Source organism: Phragmites australis, chromosome 11 (genome assembly GCF_958298935.1).
Source record: "Phragmites australis chromosome 11, lpPhrAust1.1, whole genome shotgun sequence".
Taxonomy (NCBI): Eukaryota; Viridiplantae; Streptophyta; class Magnoliopsida; order Poales; family Poaceae; genus Phragmites; species Phragmites australis.
The window spans coordinates 28,575,707-28,595,198 of record NC_084931.1 but is presented as its reverse complement, the minus strand read 5'-3'; the positions used below and the strand labels follow the sequence as shown (position 1 = coordinate 28,595,198).

The window sequence follows — 19,492 nt, the reverse complement described above, 5'->3', positions numbered from 1 at the left end:
CTGGATGGATCACTTGTCCTTCCGGAGCGCCTGCGTTCATCTCGGCCGTCATGCAGGAATCCTAGACTCGATATGCTGCGTCAACTGGCGCCGCATGTAGTACAAACTGGACGTGGTTGGATGTAGCTAATGGCGTGATTCAAGAGCCCAACACAAGCAGAAAAAAGGAACGATGCCGACACGCTAATAGTAATTAAGGTCCTGTTTATTTGTTTTTTATTTTAATTATGAATTCTAGCTCAAAGCAAAAAATATATATCATAATCTAAAGACTGATTCTCATAATCTATTGGAATCCATGTTATACTACGAATCCCACAATCTATAAATTATTAGAAAAAAAACTCTCATTTATACTACATGCTAAATTAGATTCTCGTGATCTGAAACTAAACTAAAAAGTCCTTGAGCCGTGTTCGGCTGCGAAAGCTACCTGCTACCAACAGTCGTCGAACAGGGATTAACAAAGGAAAACGTACTGGTATAATCGTCACGTTAGCTTTTCAATTGCATTTGGCAGTCGGCTCTCTCCTTCCTCCCTTTTGACCAGCGGTGCAGCTATCTGAGCGCTTGCCTCCCCTCCCCTCCCCTCCCCTCCCCTGCCATTTGATTGGGTTGACTTCTTCCCTGCGCTGGGGAGTGGGGAGGAGGGAGGAAGAAGGGGCAGTTGGTGGTTTTTTGCCCGGCGCAATTCAATGCACGTCTAGTAAGTGGTACAGCGAGGCTTGTCTTGGTCAGTTGGACTTGCCTCTTACAAGTTGCGCAGCTTCCAACTCTCTCTCTCGGCTTCGTCCTGTGACGGATAGAGAAGAAGACTTTGCGGCGGCGAGCGCACGTGCTTCCGGGTTCCGAATTCAGATCGCCGCCGCAGCGTAGGATGACGGCGTCGGCGCGGCGGCGGGTCCTGCCGCCGCCGCTGCTCGTGCTGCTGCTGCTGGCAAGCCTTCCTGCCGGCTTCTGCGACACCAATGCTCAAGATGGTTAGTATGGTCAACTCTGCTTCTTGCTCGTTGCTTTCATTCTTTGATTTCCATTTCATTAGGTCACAGGAGTAGATGCCAGAATAGGTGTCGCAAGTAATCAACTAGACAAAATTTTGACCCAAAATTGCATGATTCTCTAGTAATTTGAGCCCTTTCTTTCTTTTAAAAAAACTCGGCAGTCTCTGCTCTCCAATCTCTGATGAGCCAATGGAAGAACTACCCGTCCAGCTGGTCGTCGTCGGGCGACCCCTGCGGCGGGCAGTGGGACGGGATCATGTGCAACAACGGCAGGGTGACATCGCTGTGAGTGCTCGGCCGTCGCCGTGCGGTCCGCGTCCCGTTTCAACCGATCGCCTGTTGTCATGCAAGCACCTTACCGTAACATCGTGCGTGCGTGCTCGTTTGCAGGAGGCTGTCAAGTGTCAACATCCAGGGCACGCTCAGCAACGGCGTCGGCCAGCTCAGCCAGCTGGTGTATCTGTAAGTCACCTCTCACCTGCTTCCCTCGACCTCCACCGTTGGAATCGTTAGCTGCAAAACACCATGGTTTTACAAGGCATGAGCTTGGGTGACGCTATAGCATTTCAGATGATTCAGGATGAAGGTTTTGAATTGGTCAGAGCAGATTTGCTTCTACCTTATAAACTCTGCTGTTTTCAGCCTTGGGCAGTTGAGCTGAGCTGACCAGTTCAAGTTTACCAGATTTTTAAAGTTCCAGCTACTCTTGTAAAGTAACATGGGTTAGGCTCTCTTTTTTTATAAGGCCAGGTTATTGGAAATGAAACAAAATACACTTCGACATTTATTGTACAAAATGATCTGTCAAAGTGTATAAGAGAAGGCCCCCTGATCTACCTAGCATAAGAGAAGGAAGAGTATTTTAGCTAACACAAATAAGCACTTGCAGGGATCTTTCCTTCAACATTGATCTCGGTGGTCCGATGCCCGCTTCGGTCGGGAACCTTGCGCAGCTTACAACACTGTATGTGCTGCATTATTCTTCGTTGTCAATCCTACTTTTCCTCGTCAGACATACACAATGACCAAACAGACTGATGGACTCGCGCAAATGCACTGTACTTGTCAGGATCTTGGCTGGCTGCAGCTTCACAGGAGGCATTCCACTAGAACTCGGCAACCTATTGCGGCTGTCCTTCCTGTAAGCAAGCTAGTCGATTCAGCTGAAACGTCCATCATAATTTTCTGTTCTTACTTCTTTTGATTGGACAAACAAAATTAACCTGTCGTGTGGCGCATTTTCCTTAGGGCACTGAATTCAAACAAGTTTACGGGTAGAATACCAGCTTCACTTGGCCTACTCTCAAACCTCTACTGGCTAGACCTGGCTGATAATCAGCTCTCTGGACCAGTCCCGATCTCATCAGCAACGGCACCAATAGGGCTTGACCTACTTACGCGTACAAAACACTTGTAAGTAATTTCAAGCTTACTTTCTGCTCTTGATCAGTTGAGCAAAATCAATATGTAACCACTTCCCTTCCGGTTGTTTCGTATTTCTAAATTCCAATCGACGAACAGCCATTTCAACAAGAACAAGTTATCTGGAACGCTTACAGGACTCTTCAACTCTAATATGACTCTCATACACATGTAAGGGATCTCCAGATTTTTTTCAGTTTGTAGTTTCTATGGATAAATATACCCTGCTAACTTCTCTCTTCATCTTCGTCAGATTGTTCGATAGCAATCAATTTTCTGGCTCAATCCCACCTGAGATAGGGGGCATTTCATCACTCCAAGTTCTGTAAGTATCTTAGAATCAGTGGAGTTCAAAAAAAAAATTCTACCAATCTTTTATTATATATTTGGCTTTTTTGTACAAATTTTGTCATGTTTTTAACTTTGCATCTTTGACAGCCGACTAGATAGGAACAACTTGGGGGGATCAGTTCCTAACATGAGCAACTTGGTCAATCTAAATGAGCTGTAAGTGACCATTGATATTAAAACATCAGCTAAGATAAGATCTTTTATAACAATGGCGATACTTATGTTTGAAAAATGTGATCTTCTGCAGGAACTTGGCAAGCAACCAGCTCACTGGATCACTGCCAGATCTCAGCAGCATGACCAAATTAAACGTTGTGTAAGAAACTAACTATAATGCTGCCATGCTGCTTTGGGCGATCATATAAATCGTCGGGACAATTACTGATGAATTCGCTCTTTCATAACCAGGGATTTAAGCAATAACTCATTTGCTGCTTCAGTTGTCCCAAACTGGTTCACAACTTTAACATCTCTTACTTCTGTGTGAGTTATCTAAGGCTATTCAGTATTCAAATCCATCTCAGCAACGACAATTTTGCACTCGTCTTGATATGTTTTGATCACTCAGATCAATAGCTTCTGGACAACTTTCTGGCGAGGTCCCCAAGAGTCTCTTCGCATTGCCTCAGCTGCAGCAAGTGTAATGTTCTGGCAACTTATGCTCCAAATGTGTTCCAATAAAGGAGAATTTTTTTCCTGTGTTTACCTTTTTATCTTGCTGATCAGACAGTGTACTGAGCAACAATGCACTCAATGGGACACTTGAAATCTCAGGCAGCATCAGCAAACAACTGAAGGCTGTTAATCTCCAAAATAACCGTATATTTTCTGCCAGTATCACCCCAAGCTACAACAACACTCTGGTGTAAGAACCCGCAAACTTGGCCCCACAAACCACACAATTTCTTCTTTTCTCCACAAAAAGAGACATTGCATTTCTTGTTTGTCATACCTGAATACAGGCTTGTCGGGAACCCGGTGTGCGTGGATTCAGATTTCTCCAGTGGACCATTCTGCAGCATCCAGCAAAAGAACATGATAGCATACACCACCAGCCTGGCCAAATGTGCCTCAGCAGCTTCATGTTCTAATGATCAGGGTCAGAACCCTGCAAACTGCGGTTGCGCCTATTCCTACAATGGCAAGATGATCTTCAGAGCACCATTCTTCACAGACTTGACGAGCAGCGACACTTTTCAGCAACTGGAGACGAGCCTCTCGACGCAGCTGCGTCTGCGTGACGGTTCGGTTTACCTCTCCGGTATCAACTTTAACAGTGACAACTACCTCCAGGTTCAAGTGAAGCTGTTCCCATCTTCAGGGGTGTCCTTCAACCTGTCAGAACTGATAAGGATTGGCTTTGACCTCAGCAACCAGACCTACAAAGCACCGTCAAATTTTGGACCTTATTACTTCATTGCAGACCCATATGTGCCCTTGTCAGGTACTTTAGTTTCACCATGCAAAACTGCCATTTGTATTTGTATTCAAGATTCTCAAGTAGTACATGTTTTGAATTCACTGTAACTTTCTGTCTCAGGTGCTGCTGGTGGTAAAAAATCACATATCAGTACAGGTGCTATCGCTGGAATTGCGGTAGCTGGTGGACTTCTTGTTATTGCCCTCATTGTCATGGTATTATTTGCTTTACGACAGAAGAAAAGGGCTAAGGAACTGACAGGACGAGCAGACCCTTTCGGTAAGGAATTGAAAACTTATATGCATTTCAATTCCTGTAATGTCACTGACAGCGTCTTTAAATATTTCTGCGAGGAATTGAACGTATAAGCTTTAGAAACTCACCGTGAGTTTCGTTTTTAGTTTTTGTAATTTTGTTCCACTAAGGACGTGTCACAGTTTGCGAACAGTCATGGCAAGAACTTCAAGTCTGAACCGAATTTTGTTCCAAAATTACAGCTTCATGGGGATTTTCTCAGAAAGACAGTGGAGGGGCTCCACAGCTCAAAGGAGCAAGGTTCTTCACTTTTGATGAACTGAAGAAATGCACCAACAATTTCTCAGACACCCATGAGATAGGTTCAGGAGGCTATGGAAAGGTATCAAACTAATCGACTCACTATTCATCTTTCGTAAAGAGATTTTGCACAAACATTTATACCATTGGATCAAAATCCAATAATTAGGGTAAATCTGCCTACACTTACAAAAAATCTGGCAACTTACAAATACAAAAAAAATGGCAAATTAAAAGGTGTACAAGGGAACACTTGTGGATGGAACGCGGGTGGCGATAAAGCGAGCACAGCCCGGATCCATGCAAGGTGTGGTGGAGTTCAGGAACGAGATCGAGCTACTCTCCAGGGTTCATCACAGGAACCTGGTGAGCCTGATCGGCTTCTGCTACGAACAAGGGGAGCAGATGCTGGTGTACGAGTACGTCTCCAATGGAACACTCAGAGAGAACTTGCTAGGTACATTGTCAAGAACACCCCCATAATTTTGTCACAAATTTGTCATCTCTCATCTAATCAAAGCAATCAACCATTAAATTTGTATGTGTGCACGGCCATGCAGTGAGAGGGACGTACCTGGACTGGAAGAAGAGGCTCAGGACTGCACTGGGCTCGGCGAGGGGGCTTGCATACCTTCACGAGCTCGCCGACCCGCCGATCATCCACCGGGACATCAAGTCCACCAACATCCTCCTCGACGACCACCTCAAAGCCAAGGTCGCTGACTTCGGCCTCTCCAAGCTCGTCACAGACACCCAAAAGGGCCACGTCTCCACTCAAGTGAAAGGGACACTGGTAAGCACTACTAGCACTCAACTGTTTCACCTCATTTTCTTTGCGAAACTCTTGCCATGCATAAACATCGTGCACCAATAGAATAGAAACCTAAGCATGTTTGAATTTGATCATGGAAACTTAAGTAAACTTGTGCGTTTGGTGTTTGATAGGGTTATTTGGATCCGGAGTACTACATGACGCAGCAGCTGTCGGAGAAGAGCGACGTGTACAGCTTCGGCGTGGTGATGCTGGAGCTGGTGAGCGGGCGGCAGCCGATCGAGAGCGGCAAGTACATCGTGCGCGAGGTCAGGCTGGCCATCGACCCGAGTGACCGCGACTACTACGGGCTCCGGGCCCTCCTCGACCCGGCGATCCGGGACGCCGCGCGGACCGCCGGGTTCAGGCGGTTCGTGCAGCTGGCGATGCGGTGCGTGGACGAGTCGGCGGCGGCGCGGCCGGCCATGGGGGAGGTGGTGAAGGAGATCGAGGCCATGCTGCAGAACGAGGCCGACGGGGCCGACGGCGCCAGCTCGGCCGGCTCGTCGGCCAACGTGTTCGACGGGGCGGGGCGCGGCGCGAGCGCGCACCCGTATAGCCACCCGTATAGCGACGCCGAGATCACGAGAGGGTCGTACGGGGACAACGCGTCGGAGTACATGCCGTACTTCGAGGTCAAGCCCAAGTAGGATTTCGGGGGGTGTTTTAGCCGTTTTCTTTTGTTTTTGGAGCTTGTCGGATGAATTGTACATTTGTGTGTGTTTGTAATGTATATTCAATATATCACGAGACTACAAATGTAAAAGGCTATAGGAAGATGGATTTGAAATCATTTCTTTTTTTTTCTTATCGAAGCCACATTTTCTCACCACTAAATTTACTCTGATTAATGGTTGAGATGACGAGTTCAAACTTTTGATGTCATGAGTGAAGGAGGGCTCGTGGAGATGACGCCAAAGAAGACCACTATGGAAGTGAAAGGAGATGCTTGTGACATGAAGAAGAAAAGAAGTCATCAAAGAATATAATAGATCACTAGCAAGAGTGTTAAAGACTTACGTCCCCTCTGATCTGCTGCTCGGAGGGTATAGTAGAATGTTTATGAACTTAAAATCCCCCTTCCGATCAGTTGAGCTCCCATGTCCGGAAGGTTCCCATACTTGAGTTCCTCCGCTACATTTTTGACCTTGTGGCTCATAAGAATTGCAGGCTGTAAACATAACTTGCTCTGCTCATCCTAAAACCCTTTTCGATAGTATGTACCACCATATTTAGGGAAGTCGAGGCTAATATGTTGGTGTGGAAGTGTGGTAAGGCTAAAGAGCGGAGTTATAATCCAATTTAATCTTGTAGTTAAAAATGATTACCTTTCATCTTTGATAGACGCGCCCTTTCATCGTGTGTAGACACGCACCGGAAAATAATGCTACACATATGTTTGCTTCCTCTCGCATATGGTGAACTTTTCACCTAATTCTTAGTATAATTCTTTTTTAATTTATGAGCAGTATAGTAGAATTTCTTAATGTTGTGTGATATGTAATGCGTCTCTGACCTTTAACGCCTAGTTATACAATAGAATCCTCAATATTGAGTGATAAGGATCATATTATTGGCATTCTTCAATGGTGGTAGGGGCAAAGCTAGCCTTTGTCATCGAAGTCACATGACCCCGACAAAATTCATGAATTCTTTGGAAAATTATTGTTCTCGGCTGATCGTCTGTGTTGTTGACCCCTTCGTGCAAAGATTATTACCTCGATGGTGTTCCTGACTGGCTCCACCTTGGATCATGGTGGTGGTGCTCGGGTCGCGCTGCTTCCGGGTCCCCCTACATCGCGCAGTCATCGGCTTTGCCCTATGGCGACGAAGCCGCTCTCATGCGGTATGGTGGTGGCGGGGGATGTGCATCCAGGGGATGTAGGCAAGGCCCCCTTTGCCATGGCGGCGATGACTTCTGGCTTGGGCCTCAGATGTCCGCTTACCGGGTCTGGTTGTGGACCTTGTTGAGTAGTGGCCATCCAATCTAGAGGGTGGAGTTCATTCACTCCTTTTGCTCAGATCTGGGTCATCTTGGTTCTCATCTCGCGTGTGTCACGAGATCTGAGGACGTTGAAATCCTTGCAGCGAGAGCGTTATGCCAGGTGCGCGGGGATCCACCTTCACACGGTTCGCGAGGTGCTTAGTGCCTTGGTAGAGGTAGTGCTCTGCATGGATCCCCAGATGCTATGCAGCGAGAGCCTTTCACCCAGTGCGCAGGGAGATTTTCTACCTCCGCATGACCTGCCGAGTCTTTGGCCTCCTTCCAATAAATTCTTAGTCGCCTCCAACTCTTATGGTTTCTTTCCATTTAGGGATGACGTGTGGAGTTGGAGCAGCCATCCATGCATTGTACTTCATCATCTTCAAGTCATGGGGATGCTACCACCTTCATTTAGGAGCTGCATGCTTGTGGTGTGTGCTTGTCATGGTTCTTAAATCACGATAGAGCTTGTGGTTCACCTTGCCATTAGCTTCTCCCCTCTTTTAAGCTCCATTCTATTGCATCCTCCGCATCGTCAAGCCCTAGTTTGTAGCTTTGGTGTATTGTGTTGAATGCTTGTCCTTCACTTGGATGTGTCGCATATATCGTACATGTTGATGTTTTGTTTCAGTGTTGTGCTAGGTTGCTTTAGCCCTCTCTTGCATTAGGTTGTTTCGGTAGGTCACTGTAATACTCTAGAGTAAATTTCTTATTTGTCATTCGAGGAAAGCTCTTTCTCCGATCTACCATAGAAAATTTTGATTTCCCTATCTGCCATTGGGTTTGAAACTTTATCCCTTCTATGCCACCCCAGTTAGGTCTGTTACATGCACGCACCGTTTAGCCTTGTTGATCTGTTAATTTTCTTTTGCAAAAATACCAGCCATACCATGGTCATCTTCTTCCTCGCTTTTTCTTCTTACCCCTTCTTCCATGGTCCGCTTTTGAGTTATCATCAAGCTCGGCAATGGCAGCAAGCGTCCTGCCTCCACTAGCAGACCTCACATCTACCACCTTCGACACCCAACACTGACGAGACGCCTCGATCTCGTCCCTCTGCATTGTGGACCCCTCCCACCCCTCCTCATGGTCCACTATCATAGCATACCTCCTCTCTTATGGTGACCCCACCGTCACACTAGCCGCCTTCACCGCGCTAGCCAACCCCGCAGTGATCCGCTCAGCCCTCCACACTGTCATTGCTGCCTTATGATTCTTCCTCTGTAGGTCGACAGAAACTATCACACCGTCATGCATCGAGGTCCTCATCGACATTGTGACCTCATTGTTTTGCCGCCCCTATTGCCATCCTCCACGAGTCGGCTGAGGCGAGTGGGAATCGAGTTCGGGGCAACAAGCTCCTAGATCCCTCACGGTGCTCGGTTGGAGGTGCTTGGGGCAGCAAGGAAAGCTCATGAGGGGCTCACTGAGCATGGTTGGAGGCGAGGTTGATGACCACCCTGCTCCCACATTGCTAGTTGTGGAGCGCGTCCGAAGGCGGGTGACAGAATACGGCGTTATTCCGGCGGAGTCACCCACAAAATGATTGTGGGTTTTGATTTCCTTGGAAATCTATATGCTAACAAAGTAGTTCATTTGACTGATTACACTGTGGTGCTCGGATTTGTGAAGACCAAAGAGAAGGGTCTTCGTGACTAGGGAAGAAAAGGAGGTAGAAGATGGGTAAAAAGGTCTTTTCATTCATCACTTAAGATGGTAACATGACGGAAGTGGCATAGAGGGGATAAAGTTTCAAACTCAACGACAGATATAGAAATTGAGAATTTTTTATGGCAGATTCGAGAAATGGCTAACTTTGAACAACAAATAAGGATTTTACTCAATACTCTAACTACTCTTAATGGAACACATGTGTTGGGGCACGAAAACGTGCCCCAGACAGAACACAGCGAGAGCCCTTCTCACTAAGGAGGACTCAAGCTTGAAAATGGCCTAAGAGCCTTTTTTGGAGAGAGAGAGAGAGAGAGAGAGAGAGAGAGAGAGAGAGAGAGATTTTGTAATGATAGGAGAAAATATCTCTATCCCCATGCTTGCCCTTATGAGGCTCGTTTTATAGAGAGAAGGGGTAGGGGAATTTATAAACCTGTATTTAAGATATTATGTTACAATTATGTACATGTAAGGCTATTGCTAACCTTTCATTTCTTTACATGCCACATGGTAACCAGGATATTATGATCGCTATAGTAACCCACCATATGTCGCCTTAATATCTGAGGACTGGGATATTTTCCCCAACAACACCCACTCATCCGCTGGTTCTGAGGCTCTGAGGGGACGAGTGGATGCTCAGAGATTTAGCTCTAGCCCACTTTGACAACAAAATACTTTAGGAGGCCCCTGGTCGTTGCAGCGCGAACATCTTAGGTTGGGAACGAGGGCCGCACGATTCGCGGATGGTGCAAACGAGGCTCAACAGAGGTGACGGCGTTAGGGTTACAGATAGTGCATAGCTCGAAAACCCACGATAGTGATCGGAGGATAGTCAACGACGATGCTAAGGTAGGAAGCCTGCGACCCCCTCAGCTCTGACCGCAGTGAGGATTGACGGAGGCAAGGCCATTCGGAGCGACACGATGGTGGCCGAAGGCATAGTTGACGTTGGAGACAAGGGACAACGAGGCTTGGCAGAGGCATCATGGTCCAGAGCCCTGCAGAAGTGGACGTCGGAGCCGAGGGTCAGTGAGGGCCAGAGCTAAAGTCGATGGTGAGGCTAGGGGAGGCAAGCAGCTTTCCCCTCATTGGGTAACTGAGGTGAGGCTTGACGGAGGCGTGGCTATTTGGAGCCTACGGTGGTGGTCGGAGGCGAAGTCGACGGTGAGGCTGAGGGAGGCAATCCGCGACCCCCTCAGTAGGTAGCCGCGGTGATGCTCGACGGAGGTGGGGCTGTAGCGCCGCAACGAGGGTCAAAGGTGAAGTCAACGGTGAGGCTAAGGGAGTCTGCGACTCCCTTAGCGGTAGATATGGCGAGGCTCGATGAAGGTAGGGCTATCTAGAGCCTCACGATGGATCACGGATGTATTGTCAATGGCGAGACTGAGGAAGTCTGTGACTCCCTCAACGGTAGATGCGGTGAGCCTCGACGAAGGCAGGGTCTTAGAGGAGTCGCTGCCTTAGAGGATTGCCGAGGCATGCGTCTTACTCTGCTTTTGAGGAACGCCACCGCTGTCGTCGACGGAGGAGCAGTCTTCAAGGAGTTGGGGATCGCACTAGAGACAGAGATGGTGTGTGCTGGAGCCTGGAGCTGGCCCTAAGTGAGGGGGTTTTGGCGAAGGAGATCATGTGTTCAGCGGGTTTTCCCTGAAACTGAGGTTTTCCTAAATACAACTCCTTATATACTTGTGCACATACTGTATATATTGGTTGTTCATCTCTTTACTTATTTATCTAATTTTTTTATATCTTTATCTAACACAAATCTCAAAATAAATAAATAATTCTAATAAATCATAGGTATGGACTAGTGAAATTTTCGTCTCGGATCCCAGTCCCACCCGCCTCGAATGGAGCCGTGACATCAAGATCCGACGAGAGCGAAATAAGTCATTTGCACAAAATATTTTCCGGTATATGACAGGGGAGTGAACCTGAACGTACGCAGCATACGCACATCCGCCGAACCGCGTGCCGTCGTTGCATCACAATCAGCTCAGCCCAGACCAGCCCAGCCCAGCCCAGCCAAGTCAGCAGGCTCGCAACCACCGATCCCAACCCAGTACTCCGCAGGCCCACACCAACAGAAAAGGAAAAGGAGAATAAGAAAACGAAAAAAAATCCATTGCAAACGACGGAGCGATTCGCCGCACGAACACCGAGGCCAGGAAACGCGCACGAGCAAATGTACGGACGGCCTAGCCGCCACCGCCTCCCCCTCCACGCCGTCGCCGCAGCGGCCTTCTACTTCTAGAAGCCGCCGCCGGCTCCTCCTCCGGTCTTCTACTCCACCATCTAGAAGCTACTTGACCCCGGCCAGACAGCACCTCTGCCCGGAACCGCCCCGGTGCGGCGGGCGGGATGAAGGGCCCGGGCCCGGCGGCCGCCGCGGCCCCGGTGGGGAAGAGGCGGTGGCGGTGCCTGGCGGCGGCGTGCGCCGCGCTGGCGCTGCTGTTCTTCTCCGTCGTCGTGCCGCTCGCCGTACTCCTCGGCCTCCACGCGCGCTTCCCCTCCAGTCCGTACCCCTCTCGCCCCAAAACCCTACCTTTTTTTTGGTACCCCCTCGCAATGTAGCTCGTTTCCCAGATCCGAATCTCCAGTACGGTTCGCCGGCTCGAGCACGATCTCGGGGCACCCCAACTAGTTACGCGGTTTTTTTACTCGAATTCTGTTGGTTTCTTTGGTCTCTGCAGTGTACTTGGTGGACGAGAGCGCGGTGTCGGTGAGTGCCAATTGAATCAAATTAGCTCATGTTTGGGTCGTTTGGTTCAGTCTTATACTCTAATTCGATCGTTGTTGAGCATTGTCCTACATTTCTGCTGCATAGGTTTATGACGGCAGCGAGGGTGGTAGTTGGGAGCCAATTCCGTCGGAGGTAGGGGTCCTCAACTCCTCATCATTACCTTTTCTGGGTTATTTTTGGTTCCAATTCCACAAGTGTCCAACTCCCAATCACGTGGGGGTGTTGGTTAGGTGTGTCCGTATCTTTTATAGATTTGGTCAATGATGGATCTTTGTTGGAAGAAAATAAATATGTGTTAAAGTGACGGCTGCTTTCTCCAGGAAAATGACAGATTGCGGGTCAACGACCCCGTGAAGGAGCTTTTGCCGGCTACTTCGGAGGTTTGCAATCGCACTTGCTGTTGTATGTGGATTTATTACTGCATGACTTTTATTCAAGCAGCGTGCTTGTTGTTAGTTGCTATCATACTGTGTAAAGTGAAGTTGTGTTGCTTCAGCTCTGGTCTCATGGCAGTGTTGAAGTGGAAGTGCTTTCAGTGCGTGATTTTTCTTTGTTGGTGATGTGTGATCTTTACTTCTTTTTTTTGTTTATTGGCTCACTTTTGCAGTTCTACTGCAACTAAAACATTATTTATTTCCTTTTTGGTTTTCCAGAGCTCAAACGACTTTAGACTGTTAGTAATACTATAACTTATAATTTGACTCCGTGGATGTTACAAGATACTATGAGGAATAAGTTCTTTTTCTTTGTGACAATCAAAATCTACACATGATAATTGTTGAAGCTTTAGAGCCTTCATCTTGGGTGCTAAACTATTGATTAGTGATGACCTAATAGAGCCAGTACAAAGACTATCATAATGGCAAGTAGAGAGTTGGTCATGTTATGGTACTATTTGAAAAACCTTTATCCTAAGATAGTGCATTTGTTTCCTGAATCGGTTCTTGTATTGTCCTTTCTTGTGGCAAGCCAGATTAATTTTGGGCTACCAATGTGAAGTATTAACTGATGAACTCGCTGAAAGAAAAGAAAAGCTGCAAACTTCTGTGGGGATTAAGTGGGAGGAAATTACAATTCCATCTCCTTTTATTATTTGATATTGAGAGCATTTTGCTTTATTTTGGGAATATTTGGGTGTCATTCCTAATGCACATGTCCAGGAGGGAGAGGGGAAATCTCATTGGTTTATATCTGTGTTACATGGACACGGGTGCGGGTGTCGGAGTCCGACTCGTGTCAGGGTGTCCGATTCGGCAAATATTTTTGGGACACTCCAAATATCACTTGGAATCCGACACGGGTGCGCGAGTGTCCGACTCGGCAAAAAATTTTGGACACGGGTGTCCGGGTAACACAGGTTTATATAGCTTGTTATGGACTTCTGGCTGGGCCAAGAATGCTGAATAATTTGTTGTGTCTTATAATGACACTAACAAGAAAAAACAATGATTTAATTTTTATGTTGGGACATTGGGAAACTCATTCATTAAACTATTTTTTCCAAGAAAACTTGTCTTAGTACGCATCACACTTATTTAGAGTGAAGATTTTCTGAACAGAGTGTTAGTTGTGTCGTTTTGTAAATTTTGTTTATATACCAAAACTTATTTTCATTGTTATTATCTTGCCAAGTTTAGTTGTAGTACACATCACACTATTCTTCTAATAGGAGTGGACAGATACAAATGCCAGTCAACCCGACATTGTTATCGGCAGTCAACCAAAGCTTGATGAATTGAATGGAAATATCTCAATCCATTCAGGTAAATTAGGATTCCTTTTGTTGGCCACTTTTTTTAAAAAACTTTTATTCATAAAATGACAGCTTTGTGTCTAATTCTTGTTTACTATACAGCCCCTCCTATCCAGCAAGCTACAACTTTGGAAAGTTCTTCGTTGCTCAATGTAAGAGTCACAGTACTTACTAGGTTTTTGACTTCTTAAATCATGCTACCATCCACTCTTGCAGTACAGGTGGATTTTTACAGAAACTCATCAGTAGAAAATGAAGATATGGTTTTCTATGATAATATTTGTTAAGAGCTGTTTATGCATCATTTACATGCAAGGGTTTCATAGGTTAGCTGGTGTCAGTGATAGAATCATGTTGCCTGATCTTTCTAACCCTACTTTTGCAGATTACTGACATTGATCTGAAGGACAATTTCAAACAAGGTTTACCTGGTGATGAGAATGGAAAATCCTGCCAGCTTGAATTCGGAAGCTATTGTCGTTGGTCTGTTGAACATAAGGAAGTCATGAAAGATTCTACAGTGAAGAGACTCAAAGATCAGCTCTTTGTTGCAAGAGCTTACTATCCAAGCATTGTGAAACTTGAAGGGATGGGAAAACTTTCACGTGAAATGAAACAAAATATCCAAGACCATGAGCGTATGCTTAGTGACGCCATATCTGATACTGATCTTTCTAAACTGTAAGTTTGATATTACAGCACTACTTTCTTCACTTTTCATTATAACATACCTTCATAATCCTAACAATACAACTAACTTCAGAGATCAGAAGTTTTCCCACATAGAAGTGTTGGAATTCATGATTTTGAAAGAATAGCCTTAATTGATTGTGCATTACCTGAGAGCAGGTGAGCACAATCCATTTACCAGAGCAGGATAATCTATCTGCTCACCTCAGATTTTGTTTTTGGTTACATTATCTTGTGATATATTATACATTTTACATCTTTGTGGACTTCAATACTGGTAGCCTGTAGTTTGATTGAATAAGTAAAGCTAGAAGTGTGATCTTGTGAAGAATAGTTTGCCACTAATGGTAGCAGTAAGTTGTGGGTTGGAAGGAAATGAGTGGACTGATCAGTTGATGGCTCAAAGTGAATGGACACGTTGCCAACAAGCTTTCTTCTTACGATCTTATCCAACCTGACTTTCAAAGAACAAATCTTGTTGCATTTGTTGAATAGATCGTTTTAATGAATCTTTGTTCCTATCTTTGAAGTCACGGAGTCAGTATGGCAAAGATGGATCAGACAATTGCTGCAGCAAAATTATGCGCCATAGAATGCACTAATGTTGAGAAAAAGCTGAGGCAGTTGCTTGATATGACTGAAGATGAAGCTATTTTTCATGTAAGACAGAGTGCTTATCTTTACAGGCTTGGAGTTCAGACATTACCCAAGAGCCTCCACTGCCTTTCAATGAGATTGACAGTTGACTACTTCAAATCCTCAGCTGACATGGAGCATTCAGACACAGGAAAGCTTGAAAATCCAGCATTCCGGCACTATGTTATTTTCTCCACCAACCTTCTTGCATCATCCATGACTATCAACTCAACTGTTATAAATTCTGAGGTATGTTATTTTATATAGTGCTGGACCGTGTATTCTTTTGAAAATCTGCATCATTTCACTCACCAGTTCTTTTCATAGTGTTTCAGGAATCTGCAAATATGGTTTTCCATCTCGTAACTGATGCACAGAACTTCTATGCATTTAAGAACTGGTTCATCAGAAATTCTTACAGGGGAGCTACCATCGGTGTCCTTAATTTTGAAGATTTCCAACTAAAGAATTTGGGTCATGGGGAAGTTGAACAACTATCACCATCCGAGGAGTTCCGTGTTACCTCCCATAGCAATGCTCTAATGTTGAACACCCCAATGAGAACTGAATATATTTCAATGTTTGGGCACTCGCTTTCCTTGCTTCCTGAATTGTTCAGCAATCTTAAAAGGGTCATTGTCTTGGAAGATGATACTATAGTCCAGAGAGACTTGTCACTCCTATGGAACCTTGATTTAAAAGGAAAAGTGATTGGTGCCGTCCAGTTTTGTGGAATTAGATTTAGTCAACTCAGAGCATACTTGCTTGACTTCCCTTATGATTCTAGTTCATGCATCTGGATGTCCGGAGTGAGCGTTATTGATCTCGATAAATGGAGGGAACATGATGTCACTGGGATTTATCACCGGATACTACAAAAGGTTAGTGTGATACTAACAATTAATTGTTGCCATTTTCCTATATGTTTTATGTGTGGGTTTCTCAAGTAATTCCGTGGTTACATCAGTAACCTGTTTCCTTGGTTTCTTGTCTACAAGTAGGCAGTAGCAAGCGTGTTTGCTAGAATTTACCCAGCCCTCTTCCTTAACCCTTACATTTTTAGCCCGTTAAACCAGGAGTTTGTAAACTCTTGACCTGATAAAGGTATGCTTGTGTCACCTTTAACAGCTGCAACATGACACAGAAGCTTCGTGGAGAGCTGCAGCACTACCTGGAGGCCTGCTTGCTTTTAAAGATCTGATGCATCCTATTGAAGGCCATTGGGTCCATTTTGGTCTTGGTCATGACTATGGACTCACTCATGGTGCTATCAAGAGAGCTGCCATATTGCACTACAATGGTAACATGAAACCGTGGTTAGAACTTGGGATACGACGGTACAGGAAATACTGGAAGAGGTACCTGCCAAGGGATGAGCCATTTATGATTGATTGCAATGTAAACCCATGATATGGCAAGCTTCTGAGTTGTGAGATTCAGAAGCTCTACTTTGCATGGGATGGCGGGAACAACCATCTTCTTCAAAACACAGCAAGAGCTTGCATCTGTGCTCAAGGAAAGAGGCTTATTATTTATTCAGAGGGGAGCTCCTTCACCGTACAAATCCTGATTGTTCAGGATGTCGCTGTGGTGTGAAGGAAATTTGCTGCGAATTTTTGCAGACAGGTTGCCTATCATTTGCTGATAGATGTACAGTGGATTGGACCAGGTGCTGAGATGCAGAGCAGCATCACAATTTGGTTAACGATGTGTTGTAGTTAGGAGAGTCTTTTGGGTGGTAGAATATGGATTCGGTATATTAGGTTCTTGGGACATCAACCAAATTTTTCCTGAATATAGCTTGTGCATGCCCTAGTGTATTCGTTTATCGCATCAATTCCTTGTTGCCATTGGCTCACATGCATCCATGCAATTAAAATATGAACTATGTATCTTGTTTACTTGTGAAATCGTTTATGCCCGCCTCTACCTCTGCAAGTCTTCAACGCAGGATGAAGAATCTGAGCCAGGTGCCGGCATTAGTTGCTCCTCGTTTGCACGGGCCGCAATTCTGCAAGTTTCAGGTGCGATCTCTTTTCAGCCTTCTAATTCTAAATCCAGTTTGATTGAAAGTGAAAAGCTAATTAGAGAAACGAACATAGTCCATATAGTAGCAACCACTAACCAGAACCGGTCACTGACAAATCGGCCCAGTAGCCACAGTGCATTGCATATATGATTATGTCTATGTGGGCCCACTTGCAAGAGACCGCTCTAGCAAGGCATGGGTGCTTAGCACCCGTATCACACAGTGTACTGGGAGTACTGAACAAAACGATTAGCTGATTTGGTTAACGTTGTGCGTGGGGCGAGGGGCACCACGTCCACGTGGAGACCGCGTACAGCGGGGTGCCCTTCCACCCCAGCCGCACCGTGCCGTCGTGGTCATCCGCCACCGTGTAGCCCAGCCCTGCCGGGCACGCCCCGGCCACCAGCTGCGCGCGCCCGCCGGTGGCGGCTCGCAGGAACCCGTGCCGGGCGAGCTCCGCCTGCCAGCAGCCGAACTTCACCCTGCCGCTCCGCGACGGCCCGCCCACCGCCAGCATGTTCCCGATCTCCCGGCCGAGAAACCCGTGCTCCACCAGGTGCCTGCTCGCGTCCTCGTCGGCCGGCCGCGACGCGCCCAGGGAGTCGAGCAGCCCCGAGTAGTGATGCAACGCGGAGACGAACCGGTCCAGGAAGTGGCCATGGCCGGAGCCGCCGTCCCCGGGCGCCCCCCTCTCCTGCTCCACCAGCGCCAGCACCTTCGGCTCCAGCCACCGCACCAGCCGCAGCGTGGCGACGTCGTCCCCGCCCGCGTCGTACATGGCGTGCCGCAGCCAGTGCACGGCCAGGGCCTCCCCTGGCCTCTTGCTGGGCACGTCCGCCGCCGCGTCTACATCCCCGGGCCGCTTCGCGATGGCGTAGAACTCGAACGGAATGCTCAGCTTGCTCGCCAGCCCGGCGAGCTGGTTGCCAGTGTCGTGGAGCACCGACGCCGACATGCCGAAGCCGGTCACGCGGAGCACCGGCGGGCCGCCTGGCCGGGCCGCCAGCGCGGGAAGGAGCGAGAGCCACTGCAGCGCGCCGCCCGGCACGACGTCGAGGTCGACAATGTGGACCAGGCGCTTGCCGTGGAACGCCTCCAGGATGGACTGGTTGCACGCCAGGTAGGCGAACCTCGCGAACGGCGCGACGTTGTAGAAGGCCCTGAACGCGGCGTGGATGCCCGCGCAGGGCGGCGCCAGCGGCGCGCAGATGCCGACCCACGAGCTCATCAGCCTCGCCGCCATGGCCTTGGCGAAGTAGGCCACCAGCCGCTCGCCGCACGACGATGCGTACGGAGAGGCCATCTGGGACAGCTCCAGGAGCATCCCGTTGGCGTCCGCGAGGTTGCCCACTGACACGGCCACCGCGCTCTCCATGAGCAGCGCGATCATCCGCACGCCGTGAGCCTCCTCCTCCGCCGTGGCCGTCGCCGCGCCGTTCCGCTCCTCCACCGCGCCATCGCCTCCTTCGGACACCTCTTTGCACGCAGCCAACTCCTGCTCGCTTGCCTCGGCCGCCGACTCGACGAACTCCGGCATGTCGTCCTTGCCGGTGCAACGGTCGTCACTGGCATGGACGAAACCTTGGTGATGATGAGGCAAGAAAGAGTGTGGCAGTGGTAGGCCGGCTCCGCCAGCGCCGCTGCTGTAGAGGTACTGGTCATGAAACTGCATCAGGCTTAGAGAATCTTGCATGTCCGAGCCTCTTCCTGAGCTCATAAGGCGATTGATCATCTATCAACTAGGTTTTTTTGCTTTTGCATAGCTGAAGAGAAGGGGAGCAAAGAGAGCAATGACTATATGTATGGAGTGTCAGTTAATGACTAGGTCAAACCTGGAAGGTAGTGTCAGTTTCAGAAGAAGTTACACGGCAGGAATCTGTGAAACAGCAGCGTGATGATTCTTTGAGCTGCATTTGGATTGGTCTGTATGCTTGGCCGGCACTTACAGCTGCTTGCAAAATTGGTTTAGGGTTTACAAGTTTATCCAGGGGCTCTGGTGACTGGTGAGGTTTGGTAATTGGTTGATTAGCTCCAGGTTTCGCTGCAGATTTAAGTCGTGACTGTCCTGAGCTTGTGTCGTCGAGTCCCGAATGTTCCAGAAAATTCAGGGGAAATTTTATTTGAGAATCGAAGGAACTAAGGGTCTATTTATTTTTTATTCTAATTATGGATTCTAGTTTCTAAAACTAAATCGAAAACAAACAGATCGATTCTACAATCCATAATTCACAATCTAAGATCAGATTGTGCCACAATCTGAATTGTGAATTATAGATTATGACATATATTTACCCACCATGCTATTACAAAATAACGTTTCGCTTCTTTTTCCTCCCTTTGCTCTCTCCCTGGTCTCTCCCTCTTGTGGCCGCTTGGTCGAGCCGCCATAGCAAAGCAGACCTCGCCGTCGTTACCGTGGTGCG

The 19,492-nt window shown here is 47.4% G+C and overlaps 3 protein-coding genes across 4 annotated transcripts; 2 read left to right on the top strand and 1 right to left on the bottom strand.

The window, feature by feature from the left end:
* The first annotated feature begins 612 nt into the window (after nt 1-612).
* On the top strand, nt 613-6,353 carry LOC133885186 (leucine-rich repeat receptor protein kinase HPCA1-like). Its single transcript, XM_062324859.1, has 19 exons — nt 613-980; nt 1,163-1,286; nt 1,392-1,463; nt 1,891-1,965; nt 2,071-2,142; nt 2,250-2,414; nt 2,523-2,594; nt 2,677-2,748; nt 2,862-2,930; nt 3,022-3,090; nt 3,183-3,257; nt 3,343-3,414; nt 3,505-3,639; nt 3,737-4,218; nt 4,315-4,473; nt 4,692-4,831; nt 4,987-5,206; nt 5,310-5,542; nt 5,695-6,353. Exons 1-19 carry the CDS (start codon nt 878-880, stop codon nt 6,208-6,210), a joined length of 2,925 nt encoding a protein of 974 aa, XP_062180843.1. The 5' UTR covers nt 613-877; the 3' UTR covers nt 6,211-6,353.
* A 4,997-nt stretch (nt 6,354-11,350) lies between these two features.
* On the top strand, nt 11,351-16,877 carry LOC133885576 (probable galacturonosyltransferase 7). Of its 2 annotated transcripts, none has more exons than XM_062325304.1 (10): nt 11,351-11,733; nt 11,912-11,940; nt 12,046-12,093; nt 12,282-12,341; nt 13,631-13,724; nt 13,817-13,866; nt 14,100-14,395; nt 15,091-15,289; nt 15,376-15,921; nt 16,169-16,877. In XM_062325304.1, exons 1-10 carry the CDS (start codon nt 11,580-11,582, stop codon nt 16,448-16,450), a joined length of 1,758 nt encoding a protein of 585 aa, XP_062181288.1. In that variant the 5' UTR covers nt 11,351-11,579; the 3' UTR covers nt 16,451-16,877. The 2 variants fall into 2 exon arrangements, with proteins under 2 accessions (XP_062181288.1, XP_062181287.1); XM_062325303.1 differs by having other exon boundaries at nt 14,935-15,289.
* Nucleotides 16,878-17,331: 454 nt separating this feature from the next.
* LOC133884127 (protein SCARECROW-like) lies at nt 17,332-18,762 on the bottom strand. Its single transcript, XM_062323494.1, has one exon. The coding sequence runs from the start codon at nt 18,760-18,762 to the stop codon at nt 17,332-17,334; it is 1,431 nt and encodes a 476-aa protein (XP_062179478.1).
* Nucleotides 18,763-19,492: the final 730 nt, after the last annotated feature.